General features: G+C 36.9%; 2 protein-coding genes across 3 annotated transcripts in view; both read right to left on the bottom strand.

The window, feature by feature from the left end:
- The window catches only part of SMCHD1 (structural maintenance of chromosomes flexible hinge domain containing 1), a 130,011-nt gene that overhangs the window by 15,422 nt on the left and 88,127 nt on the right, over positions 1-26,462 (bottom strand). For both annotated transcript variants that reach the window (XM_032602494.1, XM_032602495.1), the window contains 11 exons: positions 22,861-22,948; positions 22,108-22,239; positions 21,062-21,211; positions 14,302-14,428; positions 14,013-14,132; positions 12,948-13,033; positions 12,123-12,245; positions 10,462-10,652; positions 8,577-8,686; positions 8,117-8,187; positions 1,911-2,082 (listed from right to left, as the gene is read on the bottom strand). In XM_032602494.1, coding sequence (XP_032458385.1) covers positions 1,911-2,082; positions 8,117-8,187; positions 8,577-8,686; positions 10,462-10,652; positions 12,123-12,245; positions 12,948-13,033; positions 14,013-14,132; positions 14,302-14,428; positions 21,062-21,211; positions 22,108-22,239; positions 22,861-22,948 — 1,370 coding nt within the window. The remainder of the gene's footprint in view (positions 1-1,910; positions 2,083-8,116; positions 8,188-8,576; positions 8,687-10,461; positions 10,653-12,122; positions 12,246-12,947; positions 13,034-14,012; positions 14,133-14,301; positions 14,429-21,061; positions 21,212-22,107; positions 22,240-22,860; positions 22,949-26,462) is intronic.
- Positions 16,639-17,674, bottom strand: LOC116738773 (essential MCU regulator, mitochondrial-like). The gene has a single exon (XM_032602497.1). The coding sequence runs from the start codon at positions 17,635-17,637 to the stop codon at positions 17,314-17,316; it is 324 nt and encodes a 107-aa protein (XP_032458388.1). The 5' UTR covers positions 17,638-17,674; the 3' UTR covers positions 16,639-17,313.

Genomic DNA, 26,462 nt, shown 5'->3' with positions numbered 1-26,462 from the left:
TGCACCCCAAGGAGTCACATTCCTCTGCCTTAATCATCTCAGAGCCAGGTACCAGGCAACTAGCTAGAAACCACGCCTAGAGCCCAAAGACCATCGAAATTATTCAAGCAGGTCAACCCTAAACTGTTGACCTTGTCATCCCTTTGCTGCAGAGACCCCAGTAAAGGCTGTGGCTGAAGTACTCTCCTTGCTCCTGTCTTCTGCCTCCTGACCGCCCTGGTGTTCTTCCATATGGCCCCTGTGTGACAGGCTGTGCCTCCTGTCCCTAGGACCTGTGAGTATAATAAACTTTGTTTTCCTGAGCCTCTCTTGTGTCTCCTCTTGCAGCTGCACCTGACTATCTCATAAAAGGAATTATGAGATATCCTACCATCTTTCTCAATTACTATTTTAAACATTGCTGGGGGCTGAAGTAATAACGCCAAACTGGATACTACCCAAATTCCTCAACAGCAGAATAATAAAGAAATAAATTGTGGTATACGTACACAGTGGGATACTAACCTGCAATTAAAATGAACTACAACTACATACACAGTGTTGAACAAAGCCAGACACACAAAAAAGCATGGATTGCATAATTCCATCTACATAAAGTACAAAAATGGGAAAAACTAATCTATGCTCTTTTAAGTCAAGAAAGTTGTTATCCTTTGGAGAGGGGGTCGGGCTGTGACTCGAAGAGCCCTGAGAAGCCTTCTGTGGGGCTGATAATGTTCTATTTCTTAATACAGAAGCAGTGTTCATTTTGTGAAAAGCCTGTATATTTATGAAATGTGCACTTTTCTCTATGTATATTACACTTAAAAAAATTAACAACAAAATGTGGTGTATACAACACACAATAGAATATTATTCAGTCTTAAAAAGAAATTCTGACACATACTACAACACTGAAGCGCCCGGAGGACATTATGCTAAGTGACGTAAGCCAGTCACAGAAGGGCTAAGACTCTGATTCCACATACTTGAGGCGCCTACAGGAGTCAATGCACAGAGACAGAGACCTGGGCAGTTGCCAGGGGTGGGAAAAGATTTCTGAAGTTTGGCGGCAGAAGATTGGGAATGTACTTAACACTAGTGAACTGTACATGTAAAAATAATTAAGATGATAAACTTTGTTATATGTATTTTACTACAATTTACTATATATTTTTAAAGTTAACAACAAACTACTTTTTGCTGGAAAAGTAGATATCCAAGCGTATTAGAACTATATAAAATTAAGAGCAAACAGGCTCTTAGATGATGGCCTGCAGGGGACCCTCTTGTAAAGTATAAGCACTTCAAAGCACAGACGTACAGATAATTATATCGGCCAACTAGAAACAAGGGGACACAGCCTGCAGAAGGGAAAATGGGGAAGGGAGGTCACATGTCACACACACTAAAAAAGATCTATCTAGATAGTTACCAACTTTGAAATAAAAAGAAGTATTATGATTTGATGACATACTAGTTTCCTCAACAAGGAAATCTTTTATTTCAAGGTAAGAATGAAAATATGGGGCTTCCCTGGTGGCGCAGTGGTTGAGAGTCCGCCTGCCGATGCAGGGGACACGGGTTCGTGCCCCAGTCCGGGAAGATCCCACATGCTGCGGAGCGGCTGGGCCCATGAGCCATGGCCGCTGAGCCTGCGCTCCGCCTCGGGAGAGGCCACAACAGTGAGAGGCCCGCGTACCAAAAAAAAAAAAAAAAAAAAAAAAAAAAAGAATGAAAATATGAAGGAAAACCTACTTCCTATATACGTATTTCAAAACTATTTGGTGTAAGAAAGCTGGAAGTACTGGACAAAAATGTCTTATTCATATCTGTTACTGGTTACGTTTTGATGTTAGAGTCTTGATAAACAAGGTCCAAATAAAGGGTTAAAATCAAATGAGAAATTATTAAGTACTTATTTAACCTACCTATTTGTTCCCCTAAGATCAGGCACTGTTTTGGTACTGGAGCTCCAAAGACCATTCCCCGAAGTTTATCCATTGGAGGAGCTTTATTCTGAAGGCCCCCAAACTTTCCATTACTTCGAATGCGATCTCCATCTCTGGTCAGCAGTGTAGGACAATGTGTAATTTTAACAACCTATTGTAAGTAAATGGATATTAATTAGCGAGTCTATAAAACTTATTTCAACTGCTCTAAGAAAACAGAAATCACTTAAGGGTTCTGAGATAAGAAATGACATGATCATGGTAGTATTTTCACAAAATTAATTACCTAGTGATGTGTAAGATGACTAGGGGAAAAAACCAGAGGCAGGGAGATGATTTAGACTACCTCTCAAGTGTTAGCCTAAACTAGAATAGTGACAACACAAATGGAAAAAAGTGAAATTGATGACCTGATTGATGGCTTGATTGATAAGAGGAAGTAAGAGAGAGGGCCAAGCCAGAGACCTGTGTGCTTCTGAAACCCAAGGCAGTACCCAGCCTGTAGCACTAGCTCAGTTTCCTTCTGTTAGAAGTTTTCCAGATAACCAAAGGCTAGCAAAAAGGATATTATATTAGACTGAAGAGAATACAAACTCAAAAGCAAAAGGACAAATCTTCAGAGGACAATACTATGAGTTCAGTTGTAGGAGGAAAAAGAGCTAGTGTGTTGAGAATTGGGGGAACTAGAATTATATAGTAAAACCTAAGTCGTGGAAAGGGAAGTAGAAAGTGTTAGTCAAGAACTAAATTCTTCAGAGAAGTCAGAGAATAAAAGAAAAACACTAGATTTAGTATTATATGATCTTCAAGAATATTCTTTCAAATAAAGGTCTAGGTTATACAAAAATAAAACGTTCAACTTCACTGGTAACCAGAAGTGGAACTGAAATAACTTGAAGTGGAATTCAAATGAGATATTTTCACTACTCAAAAATGTTAAAATACACACACACACACATACATACACACACACACACCACAGAATGTTGGAGAAAGGGTCTTCTTGTACTAATCTGCTCTGGGACAGCCCTTCTCAAAGCAAATGTGACAAGTGTTTAAAACCTTAACAGTTAGGGACTTCCCTGGTGGCAGAGTGCTTAAGAATCCGCCTGCCAATGCAGGGGACACGGGTTCGAGCCCTGGCCCGGGAAGATCCCACATGCCTCGGAGCAACTAAGTCCGTGCGCCACAACTACTGAGCCTGCACTCTAGAGCCTGAGAGACACAACTACTGAAGCCTGCGTGCCTAGAGTCTGTGCTCCCCAGCAAAGAGAAGCCATGTCAATGAGAAGCTCATGCACCACAACAAAGAGTGGCCCCCATTCACCACAATTAAAGGAAGCCCACGCACAGCAATGAAGACCCAACGTGGCCAAAAATAAATAAAATAAATATATTTAAAAAAAAAAAAGCTTAACATTTTGCATGACCCAGCAATTCCACTTCTAAGAATAATCTGAAAAAAATCATCACAGATGTGAACAATGTGCACTGAAACATTGTTTTAATAATGAAAAATATGAAACTTGCACATTTCAATAAGTTACATAAATAAGTTATGGCACACTCACATAATGAAACAGAATGCATACATTAAAAGACTAAAGAATAATTTAATAACATGTAAAAACACCTAATCCAACCTAATACTGTGGATTAAGTAGTTTCTGAATTATAAAAGATTAAATAAAATATAATTTTTAAAAACGAAAAGCAATAGGACAGGTAATAAAGAATCATGACTAGTATTTATTCTTTTAATATAATTCCAAGGTAATTTACAGGTATTTTGCCGTCAAACTGGGTACTTTCTATAAAATTTAAATGCAACAGAATGTCTATTTCAAGAAAATCTGTGGTGAATTCTTTGGTGAAATGAATCTTTTAGTAAAACAAACCGCCACACCTTACTTTCTTAGTTCTGGTTTGGATTTGTATGTTTCCTAATAGTGAACATTAAAAATACAGACTGAATTAATGTACTATTACCATATTGTTATTAAATTATATAGTAAATTAAATTATTCTTATTAAATTATCAAATTTCAGGCAATGTTTTTACAGATTTAGTACCATCTTAAATAACAAATACACTCAAATTTCTTGTCTATTTTCTTGTTAACACACTCACTGACAGTATGAGTTACAGGCCTCTGGCAGAAGGGACAGTTTTTCAATTCTCAAATGGCATGGAAGAAAGGGGAAATGACAAGTTGCTATTTAATGGGTACAGAGTTTCAGTTTTACAAAAAGAAGAGTTCTGCAGATTGGTTGTACAACAATGTGAATGTAACACTACTGAACGGTGCACTTAAAAATGGTTTAGACGGTACATTTTGTTATATGTATTTTACTATAATTTACCATTAAAAGAAACTTCAGTCCTCACTAGGCACTATATTAGGACAAAAAAGATCATGACAGCTTTTACAAATTCAGTGAGTGAACAACAGTGCTACAGTTCTGGGCAATACTTATTCACAACTGCTGTAAGGATTAGCAAGGAATGGAATCAACAAGGGGTTGAAGTAGTATAAATGGCATGAAGAATTTAGGAAGAGAAAATGATAACAAAGACTCCTGAAACCTAACAAAATCACCAAGAGATGTCCTAACAGCCTTTTCTTAGAAGAGCTTTAAAACAATATTTAATAGGTGGAGTGACCTCACTAAAAACTTTGGAAGCAAAGAAATCAGTATGTGCTGTTCCAGGTGTCCCCAACCCCCAGGCAGCACAGCAGAAGGTGAGCAGCAGGCAAGTGAGCGAAGCTTCCTCTGCCACTCCCTATCACTCGCATTACCGCCTGCACCATCCCCTCCCTCCCACCCCATCCTTGGAAAAACTGTCTTCCACAAAACCGGTCCCTGATGCCAAAAAGGCTGGGGACTGCTGTGCTATACCAATTATGAGGAACAAATGCTGTCCCCGCTTTTGTCACATATGCTGTTACTTAAAAAAAAATTTTTTTTTTTTATGTGGACCATTTTTAAAGTCTTTATTGAATTTGCTACAGTTTTGCTTCTGTTTTTCGTGGGTTTTTTTTTTTTTGGCCATGAGGCATGGAGGATCTTAGCTCCCAGACCAGGGACTGAACCCACACCCCTGCATTGGAAGGTGAAATCTCTCTTTTTTTTTTTTTTTGGCTACATCAGGCAGGTCTTAGTTGTGGCACGAGGGCTTCTCTCTAGCTGTGGTGCGCGGGTTTTTCTCTGGATGTGGCATGCGGGTTTTCTCTCTCTAGTTGTGGCACATAGGCTCCAGAGCGTGTGGGCTCTGTAGTTTGTGGCACGCAGGCTCTCTAGTTGAGGCGTGCGGGCTTAGCTGCCCCGCAGCACGTGGGATCTTAGTTCCCCGACCAGGTATCAAACAAGCGTCCTCTGCATTGGAAGGCATATTCTTTACCACTGGACCAGGCAGTCCCTGAAACGTGAAATCTTAACCACTGGACTGCCAGAGAAGTCCCTCTTACTTTTTTTTGAAGCTATGGATTGGTGTCTTTCATCAGTTCTTAAAGGTTTTCAGCCATTAGTTCTTCAGATATTACCTGTGATCCTTTTATCCTCCTCTTCTTGGCACTCTGATTAGATTTTTTTTTTTTTTTTTGCGGTACGTGGGCCTCTCACTGTTGTGGCCTCTCCTGTTGCAGAGCACAGGCTCCAGACGCGCAGGCTCAGCGGCCATGGCTCACGGGCCCAGCCGCTCCACGGCATGTGGGATCTTCCCGGACCAGGGCAGGAACCCATGTCCCTTGCATCAGCAGGTGGACTCTCAACCACTGCGCCACCAGGGAAGCCCGTACTGGATCATATTTTAAACTGACCTCTGTTTTCTCTTAAGTAACTGCATCCTTACTCACTTTCAGCTATAATAATTTGCAAGCTTATAGTGTTTACATACATGTTTATCACCTGCTATTTCCAAGTCCCTAACACCATATTTATTAAATTTAATACTTCTTCTGTATCAAAGAATTCAAAGACCTCTGGATTTCAGATTCAAAGAGACTATTCCTCTACTGAAATTTTATTCTATTTCTTATTTTATTCAATCTTTACAGCAGCCCTCTGAAAGGTGTTTCTTCACAGTAGATTGCCTTTCTTTTCTCATTAAGTAAAACTTAGAAGTAATATAGAAGAGATAATCTTTCTTAATATATATAACAGTATACAATATATTCTCCCATCTTGTTTATATTACATAAGCTTATTTTTAAAAGGGCATCAATTTATATATTATCATTTGGCAACTTTTCAACAAAACACTATATTTTGTACGTCTTCCTTGTTAGGACATATCAATCTGCTTTATGTCTTTTTAACAGCTACATACTACTCTACTGTATAAATTACTGTAGTAGAGTTGTGCAATCCCAACTGATGGACTTCACACTGCTTCCAAAGTATCTTAAAATTTTTTAAATATGCTAATGAATATTCTTTTTTTAAAACATCTTTATTGGAATATAATTGCTTTATATCTAATGAATATCCTTGTACATATCTTTATATACTTGTGGGAGCATGTCTGTAAGATAAATTATTTTAATACGTTGTGATGGTACAAAGATGGCGGCAACTTCTTTGCCCCTCCCATGGAGAGGAAAGAGTCTATTTCAAACTCCCCACTCTCCGATGTGGGTCTGGGCTGGCCAGATTCTGAACTGACTGCTGGGACTTAAGAGACCTGCAACTTCAGCCATCACTGCTCTAACTTCCCTTCTTAGGTCCCAGATGCCATTTGAAAAAGCCCCCAGCAGCCACAAGGAGAGGTTTGCATAGAGATATCTAAGTCTGCCAGCCTACCAAGTGCCAAACCAGTAGCCAGTATCAACTAGCCAGTACAGGTGGGAGATAAACTAAGTAGGAACTAATTCATTTTCAAAAATAATTTCAAGGAAATATTTCCAACCCAGAACTTGCTGGGTTGGACTGTTTTTCCTCCCCAGCCTGTTCAGCTAACAAAATGTTCTTGAAAAAGAAACAGAAAGCCTCAGGGCTAAAATCAAATCCAGGGTACAGCCAGTAAAATGTGGCCTCAAAGTCAAAAATCAAGTGAAGGATGCCCCTATGTTAAGACCTCAGAAAGATTTAAGGCACTACTTTCCACATCCTCTTAGCTAGAAAAAGGTTTCTAAAAGCCTTCATGGCATTATCTCACACACCCGTGAGTGGGGGTGAGAACAATGACCCCAGCAGACAGCACCAGCTGAGCCTCTGGCCAACTCCAGCTGAATCCCGGATGGCTACCAGCATCAACTGCCAGCTACCTGAGTGAGGCATTTTGGAGCTTTCACCATCTCAGCGCAACTAGCTAACACTACTGGGAGAAACCCACCGAGAAATGAGTACTAATATGTTGTTACTGTTTAAAGCCACTAACTTCTGAAGTGCTTGTTATGTAGCAATAGATAACAGAAACACTTATATTGCCAAACTGCTCTCCAAAAGTATTATGGGTCGAATAGTGTCCCTCAAAATTCCTATGTTGATGTCCTAACCCCCAGTTCCTCAAATATGTGACCTTATTTGAAGACTGGGTCTCTATAGAAGTAATCAAGTTAAAATGAGGTCATAACAGTGGGCTCTAAGCCAATGAGTAGTTTCCTTATACAAAAGGGAAATTTGGACACAGATACATATAGCTGCGAACAGACACAGGGAGAAGATGACCATCTATCTACAAACCAAGGAGAAAGGCATGGAACAGACCCTCCCCTCATAAGCCCTGGAAAGAACTGACCCTTCTCACACCTTGAATTTCGGTTTTAAGCCTGCAGAACTGTGAGACATCATTTCTACTGTTTAAGCTACCCAGTCTGTGGTGCTTTGTTACAGCAGCCCTAACAACTAATAAACAAGGGCTACGTCAAATTACATTTCCAACAACATTATCTGAGTGTACTCTTTTTCAATACCACCATCAATAACAGATACTGATTTTGAGTCTTAGGACAATTTCATAAACATCTCATTTTAATTTGCATCTTGGCAAATTCATTCCTATATTTTGCCCAATTTTATGCTGCTTATCAATCTGTAGGATTTAAATTGGTTTTGACAAGGCTACTTAGTCATTTGCACATGTCAACTAAAATAAAATTATTTCTATACAGAGCTATGTATTAAATTTTTAAAGTACACATTAAAATTGGAGCTACAAATTAAAAAATAATTCAAATACATACCTCTTTTCTATAATGATTAGCAGCATCCAAATTATCCAAAATAATGGTGTCTCCTAACAGCATACCAAACACTAAAAAATTCAATTAACAAATTATTAAAATTACGACATCTTTTTTGGTCACATTAGAATATTAACACAAGCTTCTGGTGGTGAGCATGCTGTGGTGTACTCAGAAACTGAAATACAATGATTGTGCACATGAAACCTTTATTTTTAAAAAACTGAGATATTTAAAAAAATCTTAACATATATTACAAAGTTTTATTAGAAATAATGCTAGTAACATAAGAATTTTATTCAATATTTTCCTCTAACAGGAAAAATGAGAGAAGTAAATATTAATAAAACTATCACTTATAAACTAAATAAGAACATAATTTTCCATAGTCAGTAATTTATGTATCTGGATCACAAATGTTAACATCTGTATAAAAAAAAGCCATCATAATTTCCTTTACCTGTTTCACAATGTTCTACATTATCTGGAAACGTTAACAAATCTCGGGCAAAGACAGGATCTCCAATGGGTTTAAAATACAATTTTCCATTTCGGTAATGAGGCAGAGCTCTGAATTTTAAAAAAATTTAAACAAAACATGTAACTTTTAATCAAAAATATATATATACTATGAAAAACATATGAATATACTGATTGTTTTTGTGATCATTTAATCAACTCCCTATGCAAGGTAATACTGCTAAATTATTAACCGTTATGCCTTTAGAAATGAAAACGATATTTACCGTATAAAAATATCTTAGTTTTATCTGTACTGCTATTGTCAATTAGTTTGTAAAATCAATATAAACTAACCTTTGTTTAGTTTGACAAGGAAAGGAGAGAAGCAGCCTCTCAAGCTGGCCCTAAACGAGGATGCCAATGATATGACTGTCTCATGTGGAGAGTGGCCCTAGAATAGACGGGGGGAAGGGGCAAGGCCCAAGACTGAGCATACGAGAGGGAAACAGCCCAGTACTCTGGCCACCTGTCCTCTGACACACTGTACAGAATAAGCAACTCAAGTCCAGAGATAACAAGGAGATTCAAGAGATGGAGGCTGACTGGGGTGTCAGGGCTTTCCCCTTCCACATACGGTAGCTTTTCCCAAATCTTGTAGGTAGGAGTAGAGGTTGGGGTGGCTTTAAGAGCTAGTTAACTCAATCCCAATAACAGGCACAATACCAGAAAGAGAGAATAACTAGCTTTTAGAGCAAGCATTAGCCTTAAATATCAGATTCATACTTTCCTTAAATCAAGAATTCTTAACTTGGTCCTCAGGGATTATGAAAAAAAAGAGAGGACCTCCTGGAGGTAAAATTACTTTTACAAAAATTATTACCCTTATAAACACAGTTTGATAGGATTTCCCGTGTTGTTTAAAATGGGTGCTGACTGGTAGCAGAGTAGGAGATTTTAGAAGCAGATAGATTTGAGTTCAAATTCCAGCTGTTTCCTGAATATATTTTTAGATTACAAAGTGAAATAAAATGTTAGTTTAATGACACAGTAAGCTCTTAACATTAGTTTCCATTCTCCTTCAAGTCCCCATACCTACCCAGCTGTACACCTTGCAAACTTTGTTTAGGAATCTAAGAAAATTATTGGTCAATACTCTGTTATACATTTTAACATTTTTGTTTTGCTACCACCATTTTGTTTTAGTCTTTTAAGGTAGATTTTTAAAAATGGCCAAAAATTAGAGAACATATAAAATATTTTAAATTTCAGATTAAAAATGCCTAATTGGTTTGCACAGTTATTTCCTAAAAACATACTTTGAAACGTAAATGGGAAAACACTTAAAGAAACCAGATTTATATTAAAACAAAGATGTAACATCCTTAAAAAAAAAAGGTGTAACATCCTAAGTAGATGGTCTCTTATATTTCAACTTAGCTAATGGCAGTTCCAATAGAGAAACCTTCTCTACCTAAATGATGGCTGCTTATTTTCACATGACATAAATAGGACAAAAGACATGTATCTATACTCTTACTCCAAATAAAGGTGTTCCATATTCTGTTAAGAATAATGACATCTTACCATCCTTCCTGTTGCAAAGGCCAAAAATTCGCTTTGGGTTTGTGTGTTTGTATGTGTATCTCTCATACATACAAATAACATTTAATTGGCAAATTAAACTTGGCCAGCATATATGATCAAATACACTGCAATACTGATCTTAACGAAGATCATATTTGTGATGAAGACAAAAATAATGCACATATGCTGAGTCACTTCTCTGTTTAAGCATCTTTTAGAGAAATTTTAAAATTCGGTGATTTGATAAAAAATAGAAAAGAAATTTCTGAAAAAAATCATTACTTTCACTTATTTCTAACCTTTTCCAATCTGGAAGAGTCTTCTTATAAATAGAATCAAGGGGCAACACCTGCTGACGACCTTGGGTTTCGTCATAGATACGACGTGCAGCATCAGTGGTCAGGGTGACCACACAGTCCATGTCACTTGCCAGATGCCAAGAAATAACCATTGCAGCTCTATCATCTTCAATTTGTGCCAGGTGCGCAATCTATAACCCATTTTAAAAATCACGTAAAAAAGTTTTAAATATATATAAATTTGACATTAAATATTTTAAAAGCCCAAGTCTAAAGCAAAAACACTTTTTTTGAAACACTCACATAAATTAACAAAAAAATCTCAAACTGTAAAAGCTTACTGGCTTAAACATATTAAACTGTCTCTTCTGCTATTAAATTTAAAAAAACTGTTCCACAGATTAAACTACAGTAAATTTTGCAAGTAACCAACTAAAAATATTTGGAATATTATCAGCTAGGTGATGTATTTTTTCCCCACATTTAATATCTCTACTATTGGGGTGTGTCAACTGATAAAGTAATCAGAAAATACACTTAAACCTAAATATAGTTATATACTATACCCTTCTAAGCAGATCTTTTACTCAGATGACTTTTCAGAAAACAAATCTAATCATCACAGATAAGAATCATTTCTTCTGCTTATATAAACACTTTAGAGCTTAGAATTAACAGTCACTCTCCTATTTACAAATACAGTTGACCCTTGAACAACGTGGAGGTTAGGGCCACTGACCCTCCAAGCAGTCGAAAATCTGCATATAACTTCACAGTCGGTCCTCCATACCCACAGTTTCACATCTGAGGATTCAACCGTTAGGCAGTACTGTAGTCGGTATTCAATTAAAAAAAAAAGCTGTGTATAAGTGGACCCTCACAGTACAAACCCATGTTGTTTAAGGGTCAACTGTATAGCAAGTCCATCAGTATCCATAGGGGACTGGTTCCAGGAACCCCCTCAGATACTAAAATCTGTGGATACTTAAACCCTTTATATAAAATGTCATAGTATCTGCATATACCATCTTGTACACTTTAAATAATTTCTAAATTACTTATAATACCTAATACAATGTAAACATTATGTAAATAGTTGCCAACATATGACAAACTCAAGTTTTAGTTTTTGGAACTTTCTGGAATTTTTCCCCAAATATTTTCCATCTGCAGTTGGTTGAATCTGAGGATGCAGAACCTGTGGATACAGAGGACCCACTGTATTTTAGTCACAAGCTTGCTCAAAGTCCAACAAGGTTGAAATTTTGTGGCAGATTTCTAAACCTCATTTATTGCACTGATATGGTCACATCTACCCTTTATTCTTACCTGATCTGGTAGCAAAAACCTGCCCTAGCAATGAGAACATCACAATGTCTACTCTTGTACAGTAGTCCCCCCTTATCTGTGGTTCCTCTTTCCCCAGTTTCAGTTACCCACAGTCAATGGCAGTCTGAAAATATTAAATGAAAATTTCAGAAATAAACAATTCATAGGTTTTAAACTGCACACCATCTCAGTAGTGTGATGAAATCCCACTCTATCCTGCCTGAGATCCCCAAATATCGATATCGTCATGGCTCCATGATCTAGGATCACCCAAAGCAGATAGAAAACAAGATAATAAAATGTAATGCCTCTTAAAAGGCTTAAACACAAACCTTTCCTAAAACATCTCCACTGCCTTTAGTATAGTTTGGAAGAGTACATGATCTTCTGGGTTTTTTCTTTAGTTCTTCCTGTTCTGATATCTTTTTCTTCAAAAGTGCTTCAATGTGTGGCATCTGTAATTTAAAAAGAAAAATTAACTGCAAGGCCAATTACAGTTACTCGTGTACCAGGCAGAGAAAATAGCAGAGAAAAACCAACAATTTAGACAACTCGAGAACATAGTTACAACTCAAGAACATAAAAGTTACTAAACAGCTAGCTATTCCTTTCTTATAAGAATATGATCATAGTAATGTGAAGAGTCAACCTCACTGATTCTTTTTTTTCTTAGTTAAGAAATACGTAACGTATAATAGGACTTATGAGTTATACACATAAAGAATGTAAGCTTTAAAAAAATCTATTGTCTTTTGTTACTTTCATTTTCTTTGCCACCACATATACTGATTATCACTTAGGTCTCTTCAATGCAAGTTCTCAAGTTGGTGTATTATTAATTTAATTTACTGGTGTCATTAGATTAGAAACACAAACTGCAATTTCTTTGAAAAGAGCACTCCGTCATTGTTAGCCCATTTTAATGTCTAGTAAGTGACTAGATTATAATCCACATATGTGGATTATAATCCACATAAGTGACTAGATTATAATCCATTTAATGTCTAGTAAGTGACTAGATTATAATCCACATATGGCTTAGTACGCCAAAACAACAGTGTACATAACATTCCTAATAAAATATGACTGGTAAAAAAAAAAAATTACAGGTTAGAATTTAAAAAGAAAAAACTTTCACATATACTTGGAAACTGTACCTGTTGTGTTGTAGGAATGTCAATATTGTGTGTTTTTAGTTCATTTCGCAACTGGGCCTCTTTTAATTTTGCTTCTTCAACTTGGCCTAAAATTAAAAACAAACAAACAAAAACTATCAATTTGTGATAGCCCCCAAAATACAGTTTTTGAAGAATGTTTTCAATCCCTTGTTTTTTTCCTTTTAATGACTGATGCTAAAATGAAAAATGAAGAGTATTATAGAAATTTTAAATTAAACTAAAATCTAAAATTAAAGTTCATTTCTAATACACAAAAATAAAAAACAAAATTAATGCAGCTAAGGGAGGTAGTATGATATGTTGCACACCACAAGTAATCTTGGAAAAGCTATTTAATTCTAATCCACATGACTATACATAATTTATACATAATTGCATAAGGTTATTCTAAGAAACAAATAGGACTTTTAAAAAACAAATTTTCAGTGCTACAAATTGTGTATTATTTCATTACTCTTAGTTCCTATTATCCTCTAAATATCCTTAACCTGTGAAAAAATCCGACAAATAGAGCACAACTCAGCAAATGCCTTGTCTTAAACAGTATACAAACATTATTAAAAACTGTAGCAAATGTTCCATGTATTTATTAAAAAATAAATTACATATTTCTCTGCTGCAGATATATTTTTTGCTGCAGATATTTTTAAATTGAACTACACACAGTCGCATGGCTCAAACTAAAACTTAAATTACATATCACTCTTTCAGTGATATTGTCATCCAATGTCTTTTGCCAAATGCTAGAGCTAGATATAAACCTTATTACTGTTATGTCAAAACCTTTAAATTTCTATAGATTCAGATTTCTAGTAAAAGTTTCAAATTTTTGTAGGTAAACAAGATATACACTTATTTAACATGCAGGAATACTTCACCTTAAGAAGATCGAATGATGAGTAATATTAACCATCACTACCACCTTTCTGCCGTGTCCTGCAGTTTACTTCTAAGTTCAGAAAATTAGACAATGTTTGTGTCTCATGGCCTCAACCTTCTACCTCACCATTCCCCAAAGCATCATTTGAACACAAAATGACTTACACTTCATCTCATCAAGAAGCTGTTTGCTGGCATCAAATAAACTTCTATACATTATAATAGACTTAGATAATTGGTCCTTTTCTTTTGTAAGTGCTGCCATTTGTTGTTGCTTCTTAACATCTAAGAAAAAATATTCAGACAATTTATTTCAATTTTTAAATTGTGACTTTTCCGAAATGTCATAACATGATTAGATAACTAGTAAGCACCATGTTAATGGAGAGCAAAACAAAGTTATATAAAGTACCACAAACGTACGAGTTTATCCTCTATTTTCCTAGAAACTTACCATTGTAAAACATAAATGGTAGGATATATGATTCTAATGTTCTTGATAAACCTGGTAGCTGAGGCTCAAACACAATAAAATACTCAGTGCTATCCCTTCCAGGACTATTTTCTGCCAGAACTAGACTCTGTATAAGGAAAAAAACAGTAAGGAAAAACGAGATTTAAAAAGCTATTTGTAAATGTATAAATGTTATATATCTCATTGTACTCTGTTTTCAAGTAAGTGGTAAATTTTAAAGGCAAAAGGCAAAATTGACTGACCTGTGAGATTCATTAAGCATTCATTAAAACATCAGCAGCACCATCCAAGACACAGAACTCTCTACCTTTTGTTATTGGTTTGAAAGTCAAATTATCTTATCAATAAATAGTTTATGCAAAAATTATATACAATGGAAAACTATAAGAAAAAGTTATCTTTCCAGGCCAGAAATATCAATGGCCACTTATATCCTGACTAGAAATATCTTCCTGATTCCAACCTCTAAGTTCAAGCAGTGTGAAACAGCTGACGGTATGAGTTATAAAAATAATCACAAAGAAATGCACAAAGCCCAATGCTGAGTTTAAGTTACAGCTGTTACCATGGAAGTAGACCCACCAGTCCCAGGTGACCAAACAAAAGGTCCTGAAAAGCTCTAAAGATTTGTCTTTTGTCTTTTTTAATGTATTTTTCTTCATTAATGAGCGCACGCACACACACACACACACACACACACACACACACTTCTGATATACTTTGAGACCATAACATATAACTAGTAAATAATGCAATATATTTATATCCTAAGTAACTTTTTCAGTCTTACAAGGAAACAATAGGTACTTGTTTTGTTTTTTTTAGACCACAATAAAATTCAGATATAAAATTTTAAAAACTCTAAATTGATAAAACACTGTAAAACAATCCACGAAATAATAAAATTATAAGTCCATCATTAAACCAACCCGCAATCCCACCACTTAGTTTCTGAAAGCTGTTTTCAATGTATTTACATGAATATAAACACAAAAATAAAACTGTTTGCACTTCAAAAATAACATACTTTATACTGTAGCAATTTGCTTTCAGCACTCATTTTAATCTGTCAATCAATTCAAGTGAATGTTTAAATACCAATTTTTTACATTTGTGCATAATATAGATACAATACACTATAATATCCTTTCACTGGGTGATAAATATTTCATTTAAAAATTTTTAGCTATTATTTATAATACAGCAAAGAAAGTAGCTTTCAGTACTTCTTGGTGTATTCTCCAGAATAGAGAAATATAATGACTTTTTCCCCCATAAATTTTTGGGGTTTTTTTTGCGGTACGCGGGCCTCTCACTGCTGTGGCCTCTCCCGTTGCAGAGCACAGGCTCTGGATGCACAGGCTCAGCGGCCATGGCTCACGGGCCCAGGCGCTCTGTGGCATGTGGGATCCTCCCGGACCGGGGCACAAACCCATGTCCCCTGCATCGGCAGGTGGACTCTCAACCACTGCGCCACCAGGGAAGCCCTCCCCCATAAATTTATCTATCTATCTATGGCTGTGTTGGTTCTTCATTGCTGTGTATGGATTTTCTCTAGTTGAAGTGAGTGGGGACTACTCTTCTTTGCGGTGCGTGGGCTTCTCACCGCGGTGGCTTCTCTTGTTGCAGAGCACGGGCTCTAGGCGCGTGGGCTTCAGTAGTTGTGGCACACGTGCTCAGTAGTTGTGGCTCCTGGGGCTCTAGAGTGCAGGCTCAGTAGCTGTGGTGCACGGGCTTAGTTGCTCGGCAGCATGTGGGATCTTCCCAGACCAGGGATCGAACCTGTGTCCCCTGCATTGGCAGGTGGATTCTTAACTACTGAACCACCAGGGAAGTCCCTATAGTGACTTATTAAAAGTTTATTTTAATAGGTAGTATCAAATTTCCCTTAAAAAAGGCTCCATCAATTTATCCTCTCACCATCAGTGTATAAGAATATCCAGTTCCCCTGATGCCTGGCCAACACTATTTTTTTTTGTTGTTGTTTTTAACATTGGAGTATAATTGCTTTACAATGGTGTGTTAGTTTCTGCTGTATAACAAAGTGAATCAACTATACATAAAGATATATCCCCATATCTCCTCCCTCTTGCGTTTCCCTCCCACCCTCCCTATCCCACCCCTCTAGGTGGTCACAAAGCACCGAGCTGATCTCCCTGTGCTATGCGGCCGCTTCCCACTGGCTATCTGTTTTACATTTGGTAGTGTATATATGTCCATGCCACTCTCTCACTTTGTCCCAGCTTACCCTTCCCCCTCCCCGTATCCTCAAGTCTATTCTCTAGTAGGTCTGTGTCTTTATTCCCGTCTTGCCCCTAGGTTCTTCATGACCATTTTTTTTTTTTTTAGAGTCCATATATATGTGTTAGCATACGGTATTTGGTTTTCTCTTGCCCTTTATTATTTTTTCATCTAAGGAATCCAAGTTTTGAAAGAATTCTAAAAAGTGGTATTTCTCAAGGAGTTTTAAACAATCAAAGCTTCTTCTGATTGCATGGGATAACTAGCCAGTGTTACTCAGCACAAAAGCTGAGCCTTTAGTTAGCCTATGCAGCCGTTGGGCTTTTGTAAATAAGGAAGATTGGTCCCAGGTCCCCATGATTACCTTGTGGATCCATAGGGGCCTGGAGGCCCTGCGTTGTAAATCAAAGACCTATTTGTTCAGCTGATAGAGATAGGACAGCAGGGTGAAGAAACTGCAACTAGAGCCTACTTGTATTGAGAAAGTTCAGCCATCACTCAGTCATACAGAGCTGATGTTTATTATGTTTATTCACAATTTGATTATGCTCAGTGGATAGCACATCTCCAGGAACCTCCCGGAGCCTGGGGATCTGAGCTATGGTCACAGACCATGCAGGAGGCTTCACTGGGGTTGGGAGGCTGAGGGTTTTCCCTGGGCCCATCTGCTGATAGGGAAGGAGGAGAGGCTGCGAGCATCACCATTTCTTAAGTTAGGGCTTTCTCCTTTCTATACTTCTCCACGCCCTATTAGTCGTCGTCATCATCATCCTCTGGAACAAAAAGATCATGCTCCTCAACTAGAGCAGCAAAGTTCTTGCTAATCAGCGTCCCGACATAGAGAAAGGGGATCACAATGGAGAACACCCGGAGAAGGCCGAGGGACATTTTCACCGGTTTGGGCAAAATGGCGCCGCTGCGAGTAACGATGACTGACCTCGATGGTACCAGACTCCGAACTAAGCCGTCCCGTCCGGCGGAGACATCGCCACCTTTCCCCAGGCTCAGCCCGCTCCGGAAAGCCCCAGATCCGACGGGTGCCAGCGCCAGCCAGCGACCCGCTCCGGACGCCATCTCCCAGCTCCCCCCCTCCTCTGGGCACCTGCACCCCACCACCCGGCCCCCGTGCCGCCCTCGGGAAGCCAACATTTACTATTAATCAAGTACTTCTTTCTTCTAAAACAATGTATTAAAAACAACCAGTCATTATTGTTTTAACTAGCATTTCCCTGATTATACTGAGGTCATGCTTCCTGTTTATTAGTCATTTATACCCTCTCTTCCACTAACTACCTGCTTCTGTTCTTTGGTCATTTATTTTTCTACTAGATTGTCTTTTTTCTCATTGATTTGCAGGAAGTTCTTTAGGATGTTTTAAAAATATGTTCAATATACTGTACTATTATATGGCTATACCAATATGTTAATATTATTAATCCTCTATTTATATATATAGTTAAATATAAAATCTTTTCCTTTATGTCCTGTTTAAGGAGGCCTTTCCTATCTCAAAGTTTTATAGCTTGTAATCTGTGATGTACAGTTTACCAAGATACATGGAATAACAGAACTGAAGAGAACTGAGGAGTCCAAAACTGCATCCATACACAAATGGCAATTTGGAATATGAGAAAAGGATAAATATATAGCAGAATAAAACTCCGACACCGCTTTCAGAAATTCCCAGATCAAGTAGGCAAATAATATAAAGAATTTGAATAACACAATTAACAAACTTGAATAATCATAAATTTAGATTAAAACTTTAAAGAAAGCAGTACAAGTTCTTTTTTAAGCCAACAGGGAACATTTACAAATGACTGTGTTTTATACCAGTGTTTCCCAAACATCCCTAATGATAAGAATCACCTGCAGAAACCAGATTCCTCAGCCCTGCCCCAAACCTACTTAATTAATATATGGGTCAGGAGCCAAGTAGGAACTGAGAGATTTCTGCTTATTCAGTGAGATATTAGGAACCTCTAGTGGAAATTCATATGCATGACATGAAGCTGTGATTCCATATGCAGCTGTGGGGCAAGCCTCAGAAATGTGTACAGCAGGGTAAGTAATTTCAAATGCCCATGGCGGGGCCAAGGAAATAGGACAGAGGTAACCAGGATATAGGTAGTGGACTACGTGTGTTCTTCCAATACAAACCGACTCTGCATGTTCAACATGTCTTCCCCACCCTTCTTTGTTTTTCAACCTGTGGTTTTCATTACCTAATTTTTGTTAGGGTACAAGAAAATTTCACTTTACCATCCACTATAAAAATAAGAGAACAAGTGTAAATATAAGTAGCAACTGACACTTGCTCTCAATGTCAAGAGATGAAAAGAAGTATCATGGTTGCAGCTGACTGGAAAATCCTGCTGCTTGGCCCCATACTGCCAAGTCTTTAGAATTCTCCGAATAAATCAGGAATGCAAATCTCTTTGCGAAAACTCCAGAATTTTTAAAATGTTGAGAACTAATTAAAATGGAAATGCTGTAATGTTCGGTGACTGCCAGACCAACCAACAAGTTGAACTTTAGACCAGGTACAAGCTGGCAGTCTCCCCAATTGTAAGCCTAATATTGCTAAAACAATGTGATTTTAGCCCTGGATTAGATAAAAAGATAAACACCACCACCAACAAAAAAATACAGAAAAGGTGAAATTTCGTATTTAATGGTACAGAAAGAATTATTCAATAAACAATACCCAAAAATTTAGTTAATAAATTTTTTAAAAAGATAAAAATAAAATCAAGACCAATAAAAAAATTAAAGGCCTAAGAATACAAGAGCTATCACTGTGAATACAACCCTTCCTCCTGCCCTAATATAAACAAAGCTAAAATCTAAAGACAAACTCAGGACAAACTCAGGAAAAAGCTACCTATACACAAAAGAGCATTAACATCTTTAATATAAAATTAAGAAGAAAATGAATCTCCCAGAAGAAAAAGAGTTAAGGGATATAAAGCAATTATACTCCAATAAAAATGTTAAAAAAAAAAAAGTTAAGGGACAATCCTACAAAGGTCAAAACCATGAAAAATGTTCAAACCTTCCTAGTAACAAAGAAAATACTTAACAATAGGAAGAGTGGTTGAATTTTAAAAACCATTCTATTCAGGATTGGTAATATGAGAATGTACACGTATTTCTGGTGGGAATATAAACTGAAAGGCAATTGGCAATAACTACCAAAAGGCTAAAAATGTACACTCCCTATCTCCAATTCTATTTCTAGCAATTTCTTAAGGAAACAGATTTGTGCAAAGGATATACATAGAAGAAAGCTGATGGAAGCACTGTTGATAAAACTTTGCAAAGAAACTAAATTTTCACTTAGGATTGATCAAATAAATTATGATCATCAATACAATGATGTAGGTTTATACTTGCTGGTAAAGAAATGTATCAAGGATGTGTTAAATGAGAAAAGATTTTCGGGCTTCCCTGGTGGTGCAGTGGTTGAGAGTCCGCCTGCCGATGCAGGGGACACAGGTCCGTGCCCCGGTCCGGGAGGATCCCACATGCCGCGGAGCGGCTGGGCCCGTGAGCCACGGCCGCTGAGCCTGTGCTCCACAACGGGAGAGGCCACAACAGTGAGAGGCCCATGTACCGAAAATAAATAAATAAATAAATAAGATTTTCATGAAAGCAGAGTTCTATTATGTTAATGAAATTTTATACCCTCCTCCATGTCTATATAAATCATACTCACAGAACACATCCATGCAGTGTCAGTGTATACACAGAAAAGTGTGGAAGGTTATACACTGACTTGCTAATCATCAATATCTCTGAAGGGTGATGATATAGTGATTATTTTTGATGTTCTTGCACTGTGTATTTTTCTTTTTTTTTTTTTTTTTGCGGTACGCGGGCCTCTCACTGCTGTGGCCTCTCCCGTTGCGGAGCACAGGCTCCGGATGCGCAGGCTCAGCGGCCATGGCTCACGGGCCCAGTCGCTCCACGGCATGCGGGATCCTCCCGGACCGGGGCACGAACCCGTGTCCCCTGCATCGGCAGGCGGACTCTCAACCACTGCGCCACCAGGGAAGCCCCACTGTGTATTTTTTATAGAAGTAAAACTATTTCCATTTTGGGAAAAAAATGAATAACAAAGGTTAGCTGGTTTTACTAAACTTTCCTAGATATATGTACATTTTACCTGGGCTATGTTTGATTCTATTTCTAGCCACAGAATGGTAGCTTTTCAATGAAACATGAACATCAAATTGTCACTGAAGTTAAAATCACTCCAGTTACAGAAAACAGTCATCCACAGGGGAAAAGAGGGTCTTTCTAATAGTAACAATGATCATGGGTTCACTGTGTAATAGCTTAGAGCAAAATCTCAAAATATTTTAGCTGACTTTCCAATTTAATGTTATAATTAGAACATCTTCATAGCTATACATACAAAAGAACAGGTATTGTAATACTGTGGTTTAAAACATTAAATATGGAAACCTTATCTACCGGAAGACAAAAATATTACCGTGATTTCAGCTGAACCTTTCACAAAGGGAAATTCAAGTGTTCTAACTTTCCCAATAAAGAGTGGGGTGTCATCTTCCTCATTAGAGCCTTTGATGGTAGCCGTTACAGTGCCAACCAAATCAATTCCAGTATGATTGTTGTAGTCATCCTTAAAGCAAATAACAAAAAGTAACTAATTAGAAGAGGTAGAAAAAGATTAAACCCAGAGAAGGGCATGGGCAAATCAGAAATATGACCTATTTATAAAGCCCCAAATATTAAATCATTCTGATCCTTCTTACTCCAAACACAAAATTCAGTTCTCAGAGTAAGTGCTCCACAGGCAGGAAATAATCCCAGAAACCATAAAAGAACCATCTAATACAATAGCTCCCATCTAATACAGTGGCTCCCAACTCTATTAAAAGGACTCCCATTTAAAAATTAGCTATGTACTATACCTTCAGCATCTGTATGTGATCTAGGGAAGACCAGTTTAAGAACGACTCATGTGTCTAAAACAAGAAAATACACTGAAGGAGTTAAGTACTCTATCAGCCAAACTTTTCATAAAAATGAAGGGCCACTAGTGTGTCTTACATGTTTTTGTTAATATTCTTAGCAGCACTATTGCTGCTTACCCTCTGGGTAACTGGAAGCTTTGAGGAGCTCATTATGATCAGCCATGAGAGCAGATCTCTTCAAAATAAATACTTTACTTCCTGCCCCTCAGTGAAACGGACACTGAAGAATCAACTTACTTCACACATTCATAATGCGTACATAAAATAGTGGATTAAAGATATATTAGGAAAGGTAGGCAGATTTCTGCATTTTTGAGTAATTTCTACTTAGTATATCTGGATTTTATGTATAATGTTAAACATTCTCTATTTGTATTCAAGTATAAAGACATTGATAAGTATTTCATTCATCTGCACAAAGTTTTCCTATAAACTTAAACTGAATAATCCAGATATGATTCTATAATAACTATCTTGCACCCTAAAACTAGGAATAATTTTTCTTGTTACCCTTTGTAATTTGGAAGTAAATAAACATTACCGTGATACGAAGATATAAATCTTTGACCAAGGTCCTACTGGCAACTGAGCGAACATTTGAAACAGCTGGTGTAGCAGGCTGAATTTCAGGAACTAACTTCACAGGTTGATTAGGTAGAACATCCACTATAATCTAACAAAAGAAGCATTCTGATTAACAATACATTAATGGCTTAGTATTAAAGATGAAGAGAAGAAATAGCATATACTAAATGAAATGAAATATTACCTTCTAAAATGTATTTCCATTAAATTCTTAAAACTAATCAACTTGTAAAAATTGAGGATAAAAGGCATATCAGATTAATTTTTGAATGTTTACCATCTAAAAACAAATTTAGAAACACTTAAAACATATGTAATTTAAAAAAGTTTAGTGCAGTAACAATAATGAAGATAATGTATGTTAAACTACCTTAAACTTCATTATCTAGAATCCTAGTACCTGAAATGTTATTAACTGAAACATTTTCATGTACAATTGATAGGAGCAACCTTACCATGATATAGATTAAAATGTTTACTAACTGAGTCCTCGATATAAAGAGGGATGGAAAAGTAACTTCTGCATCCGGTCAAATTTAATCAACATAATTTAAGTATGTACTATGCTAAAATTCCTGAAGATGGCATTATTTATACCTTTCAACCAATAATTAACCCACTTGTAAACAAAACAACACACTCCTCAACGAAGCAAGAAAATGTGAAGCTAACTAAAGCTAACTGCCATGCATAAAAAGAATAAACAAACCTGCTCACTGTTAAGGATATTTGCTTTATCCATCATAAAACCAAACTGGATACAATATGGCCCCACTTTGTTAGGAATTGCTTTATCCCTAAGTTAAAAAGAAAGAGACAAGATCACTGAAACCTTTTAAATAAAAGGGGAAGAAATTCAAAACATTAACATTTCTTTTCCTTCCACAAAAAGTAAATGAGTAAGAGGAGAGTTACTATTACTACATTCACCTTCATTCACCAAATATTTCCTGCAATATCAGGCTTAATTCCAGATCCCTCTTACCTGGACATTCCATCACAAAACATCTAGAACACAAACTCTGGGTGTGGCAAAAAATGAAAGAATAGGAATACAAAGTTGACAAAGTAAACACAAAAAATGCTGAATTATATATCAACTGAATTTTGCTTCATTTCTACTCAGTTTTATATTGTGAATTTATAGATTATCCAGCTGATCTTTTTTTTTTTTTTTTGCGGTACATGGGCCTCTCACTCTTGTGGCCTCTCCCGCCGCAGAGCACAGGCTCCGGACGTGCAGGCCCAGCGGCCATGGCTCACGGGCCCAGCTGCTCCGCGGCACGTGGGATCCTCCCGGACCGGGGCACAAACCCGTGTCCCCTGCACCGGCAGGCAGACTCTCAACCACTACGCCACCAGGGAAGCCCCCAGCTGATCTTTTTATGTTGCTTTGTTTTCCATTTATATATTCTAAATATATAACTATATATATAGAATATATTTATTGTGATTTAATTATCAATAAAGAGCTCAGTACCTAGTAAGAGGTAGACTTACTAGACTATTTTGGTCACAAACACAATGAATATATAAACGACAGTCTATGGTATACCTTGTCTGATACATGCAATGTGGTTCATGACCTCTAAGTTGGCTCTGCCATGTCATTCATATTCTCAAAATATTGGCATAATGTAGTAAACAAAGGCTGTGAACACACATCTGAATTGAAATTCTGCACTATAACATACACACAACCTTGGAGAAAATTATGTAACCTTTCTCTAGGTTGTGTTTTTCTCTGAGGATAATTCCTAATAGAGTTCCAGTAAGAATGAAACAAGACTTCTGCTCCCAAATGGCAGACCAACACTTCTGGATGAAGGTACCCATATTAAAAAAGACATCTGCTTGAAAATGTTTAAGAGATAATAAGCAAAAGTGAAAAAAGTGACTCAGCAGGATACAAGAGAGCACGGAGACCCTGGGAAGTCAGTTTCATATTTAAGGTTGCTTGACTCCTGGGAGAATATCCTAGGAGTAGAGGTGGACCTAAGGCAGACAGTCTCCCAAGGGAAAAGCAACTGAGCTTAGAATTATCTCAATCTCTGAAAATGGACCAAAATGATAACAGACTGCTAGTGTCTATCCCAGACAACAGACAGAAGCAAATGTAAACTCCATCTAGAGAAAGAGAGTATCTTAGACTTCAAATTATTTCTATAAATATGCATAAATAAAAAGTATGGTAAAATAAAATAAATAGATACATGAAGAGGCAAGAGAATCAGAATGAAAGCCAACAGAAACAAGAGACAATCAAAACAGACCAAAACAAACTACAGACAGATTTCAATAAACTGATTACTGCTCAAGGTAATAAAAGACAAGACTGAAAATTCCAGCAGAGAACTGGACCTTTAAAAAAAAACTAAAAATACCAAACAGAAATTGATAATTCAAAGATGAATTTAATAGCAATTAGATACCACTGAACAGAGAGAGATTAGTTAATTGAAGGTAGCTGAGAAGAAAGTATCTAGAATGAAGAAAGACAAAAATATGGCAAATAGAGAAAAGAGGTTGAGAGAGAATACTATAAGGACTAAGTGCATGTAAATAAGAGTGTAAGGAGGAGAAGAGGGAAAGAATGAGGCAGAAGCAGTATCTGATGAAATAATGGCTGACAATTTAAAAAAACTGAACAAAGACCACAAAATCAAAGTCTATGAAAACCAAACAGGATAACTTTAAAAAAATCCAAACATAGGCACATCACAGTAAAACTGCTGAAAACAAAATTCAAAGCAACCAAAAAGGAGGGTAAATGATAACTTTTCAAAAACAGTTAAGACTGATCGTTAACTTCTAAACAGAAATGATGGGACAGTGAAGGATGGCTTGAAAGTACTGCAAGAAAGAAACGGCCAACCTAGAAAATCATGTCCAGAAATATAGCTTTCAAGCATGAAGATGGAATATATTTTTAGGTAAAAATTAGATGATTTGTCACCAGCAGCTGTGCACTCGAAAATATTAAAGGAACTTCCTCAGATGAAAAATGATCCCAGATGGAAGCCCTGAGTTGAAGATTAACAGAAAGGATAAATGAATTAAAGTCTAAATGAACACTGATTATATAAAATAATAATGCCATGAAAGATTTAATATACACAACAACAAAGGCATGTTAAGTTGGGAGAGAGAAAATGGAACTTAAGTGTTCTAAGATTCATGCACTGACCAAAAAGAGGGTACAAAATGTAAATTGCCATTTAGACACTGATATGTCAACTATGCATGTTGTAATCCCTAAATTAATTAATTTAAAAAATAAACAGAATCACTTAGAAAATTGTAAAAAATCGCATAACCACCAAGTTAATGAGGAAAAGAAAATGAAAATAAAAACAATAATTTTTTTTTAAAAAAGAAAGGAACAAAGAATAGTTGGATCAATAAAAAACAGTAAGATATAGACTCAAAAAGCAAGCATTGGATCGTTCTCAATGGTGAAAAACTGAAACCATTTCCAATAAGATCAGGAACAAGACAAGGTTGCCCACTCTCACCACTATTATTCAACATAGTTTAGGAAGTTTTAGCCACAGCAATCAGAGAAGAAAAAGAAATAAAAGGAATCCATATCAGAAAAGAAGAAGTAAAACTGTCACTATTTGCAGATGACATGATACTATACATAGAGAATCCTAAAGATGCTACCAGAGAACTACTAGAGCTAATCAATGAATTTGGTAAAGTAGCAGGATACAAAATTAATGCACAGAAATCTCTTGCATTCCTACACACTAATGATGAAAAATCTGAAAGAGAAATTAAGGAAATGATCTAGCTTAAGGAACTTTTTAAAAAGGGTTGTTTATAGATGTTGATTTCAATGTTATTTATAATAATGAAAATGGAAATAATCTAATTAGCCCAAAATATGTGAATAGGTAAGTAAATTATGCTGTATTTTCAAAATAAAATAATCTCTCTATAAAAAAAAAAAAAAAGCAAGCATTGGACTTCCCTGGTGGTGTAGTGGTTAAGAATCCACCTGCCAATGCAGGGGACACGGGTTCAATCCTTGGTCCGGGAAGATCCCACGTGCCACAGAGCAACTAAACCTCTGTGCCACAACTACTGAGCCTGTGCTCTAGAGCCCATAAGCCACAACTACTGAGCCCGCGTGCCACAACTACTGAAGCCCACAGGCCTAGAGCCCATACTCCACAAGAGAAGTCACCGCGATGAGAAGCCCACACCCCGTGACGAAGAGTAGCCCCTGCAAGCCGCAACTAGAGAAAGCCTGCACACGGCAACAAAGACCCCCAAAAATAAATTAACTAATTTTAAAAAAAGGCA

This window comes from Phocoena sinus, chromosome 14 (assembly GCF_008692025.1).
Source record: "Phocoena sinus isolate mPhoSin1 chromosome 14, mPhoSin1.pri, whole genome shotgun sequence".
In the NCBI taxonomy this organism is placed as follows: domain Eukaryota; kingdom Metazoa; phylum Chordata; class Mammalia; order Artiodactyla; family Phocoenidae; genus Phocoena; species Phocoena sinus.
The sequence above is the reverse complement of the archived record's forward strand: the minus strand, read 5'-3'. Positions and strand labels throughout refer to the sequence as shown.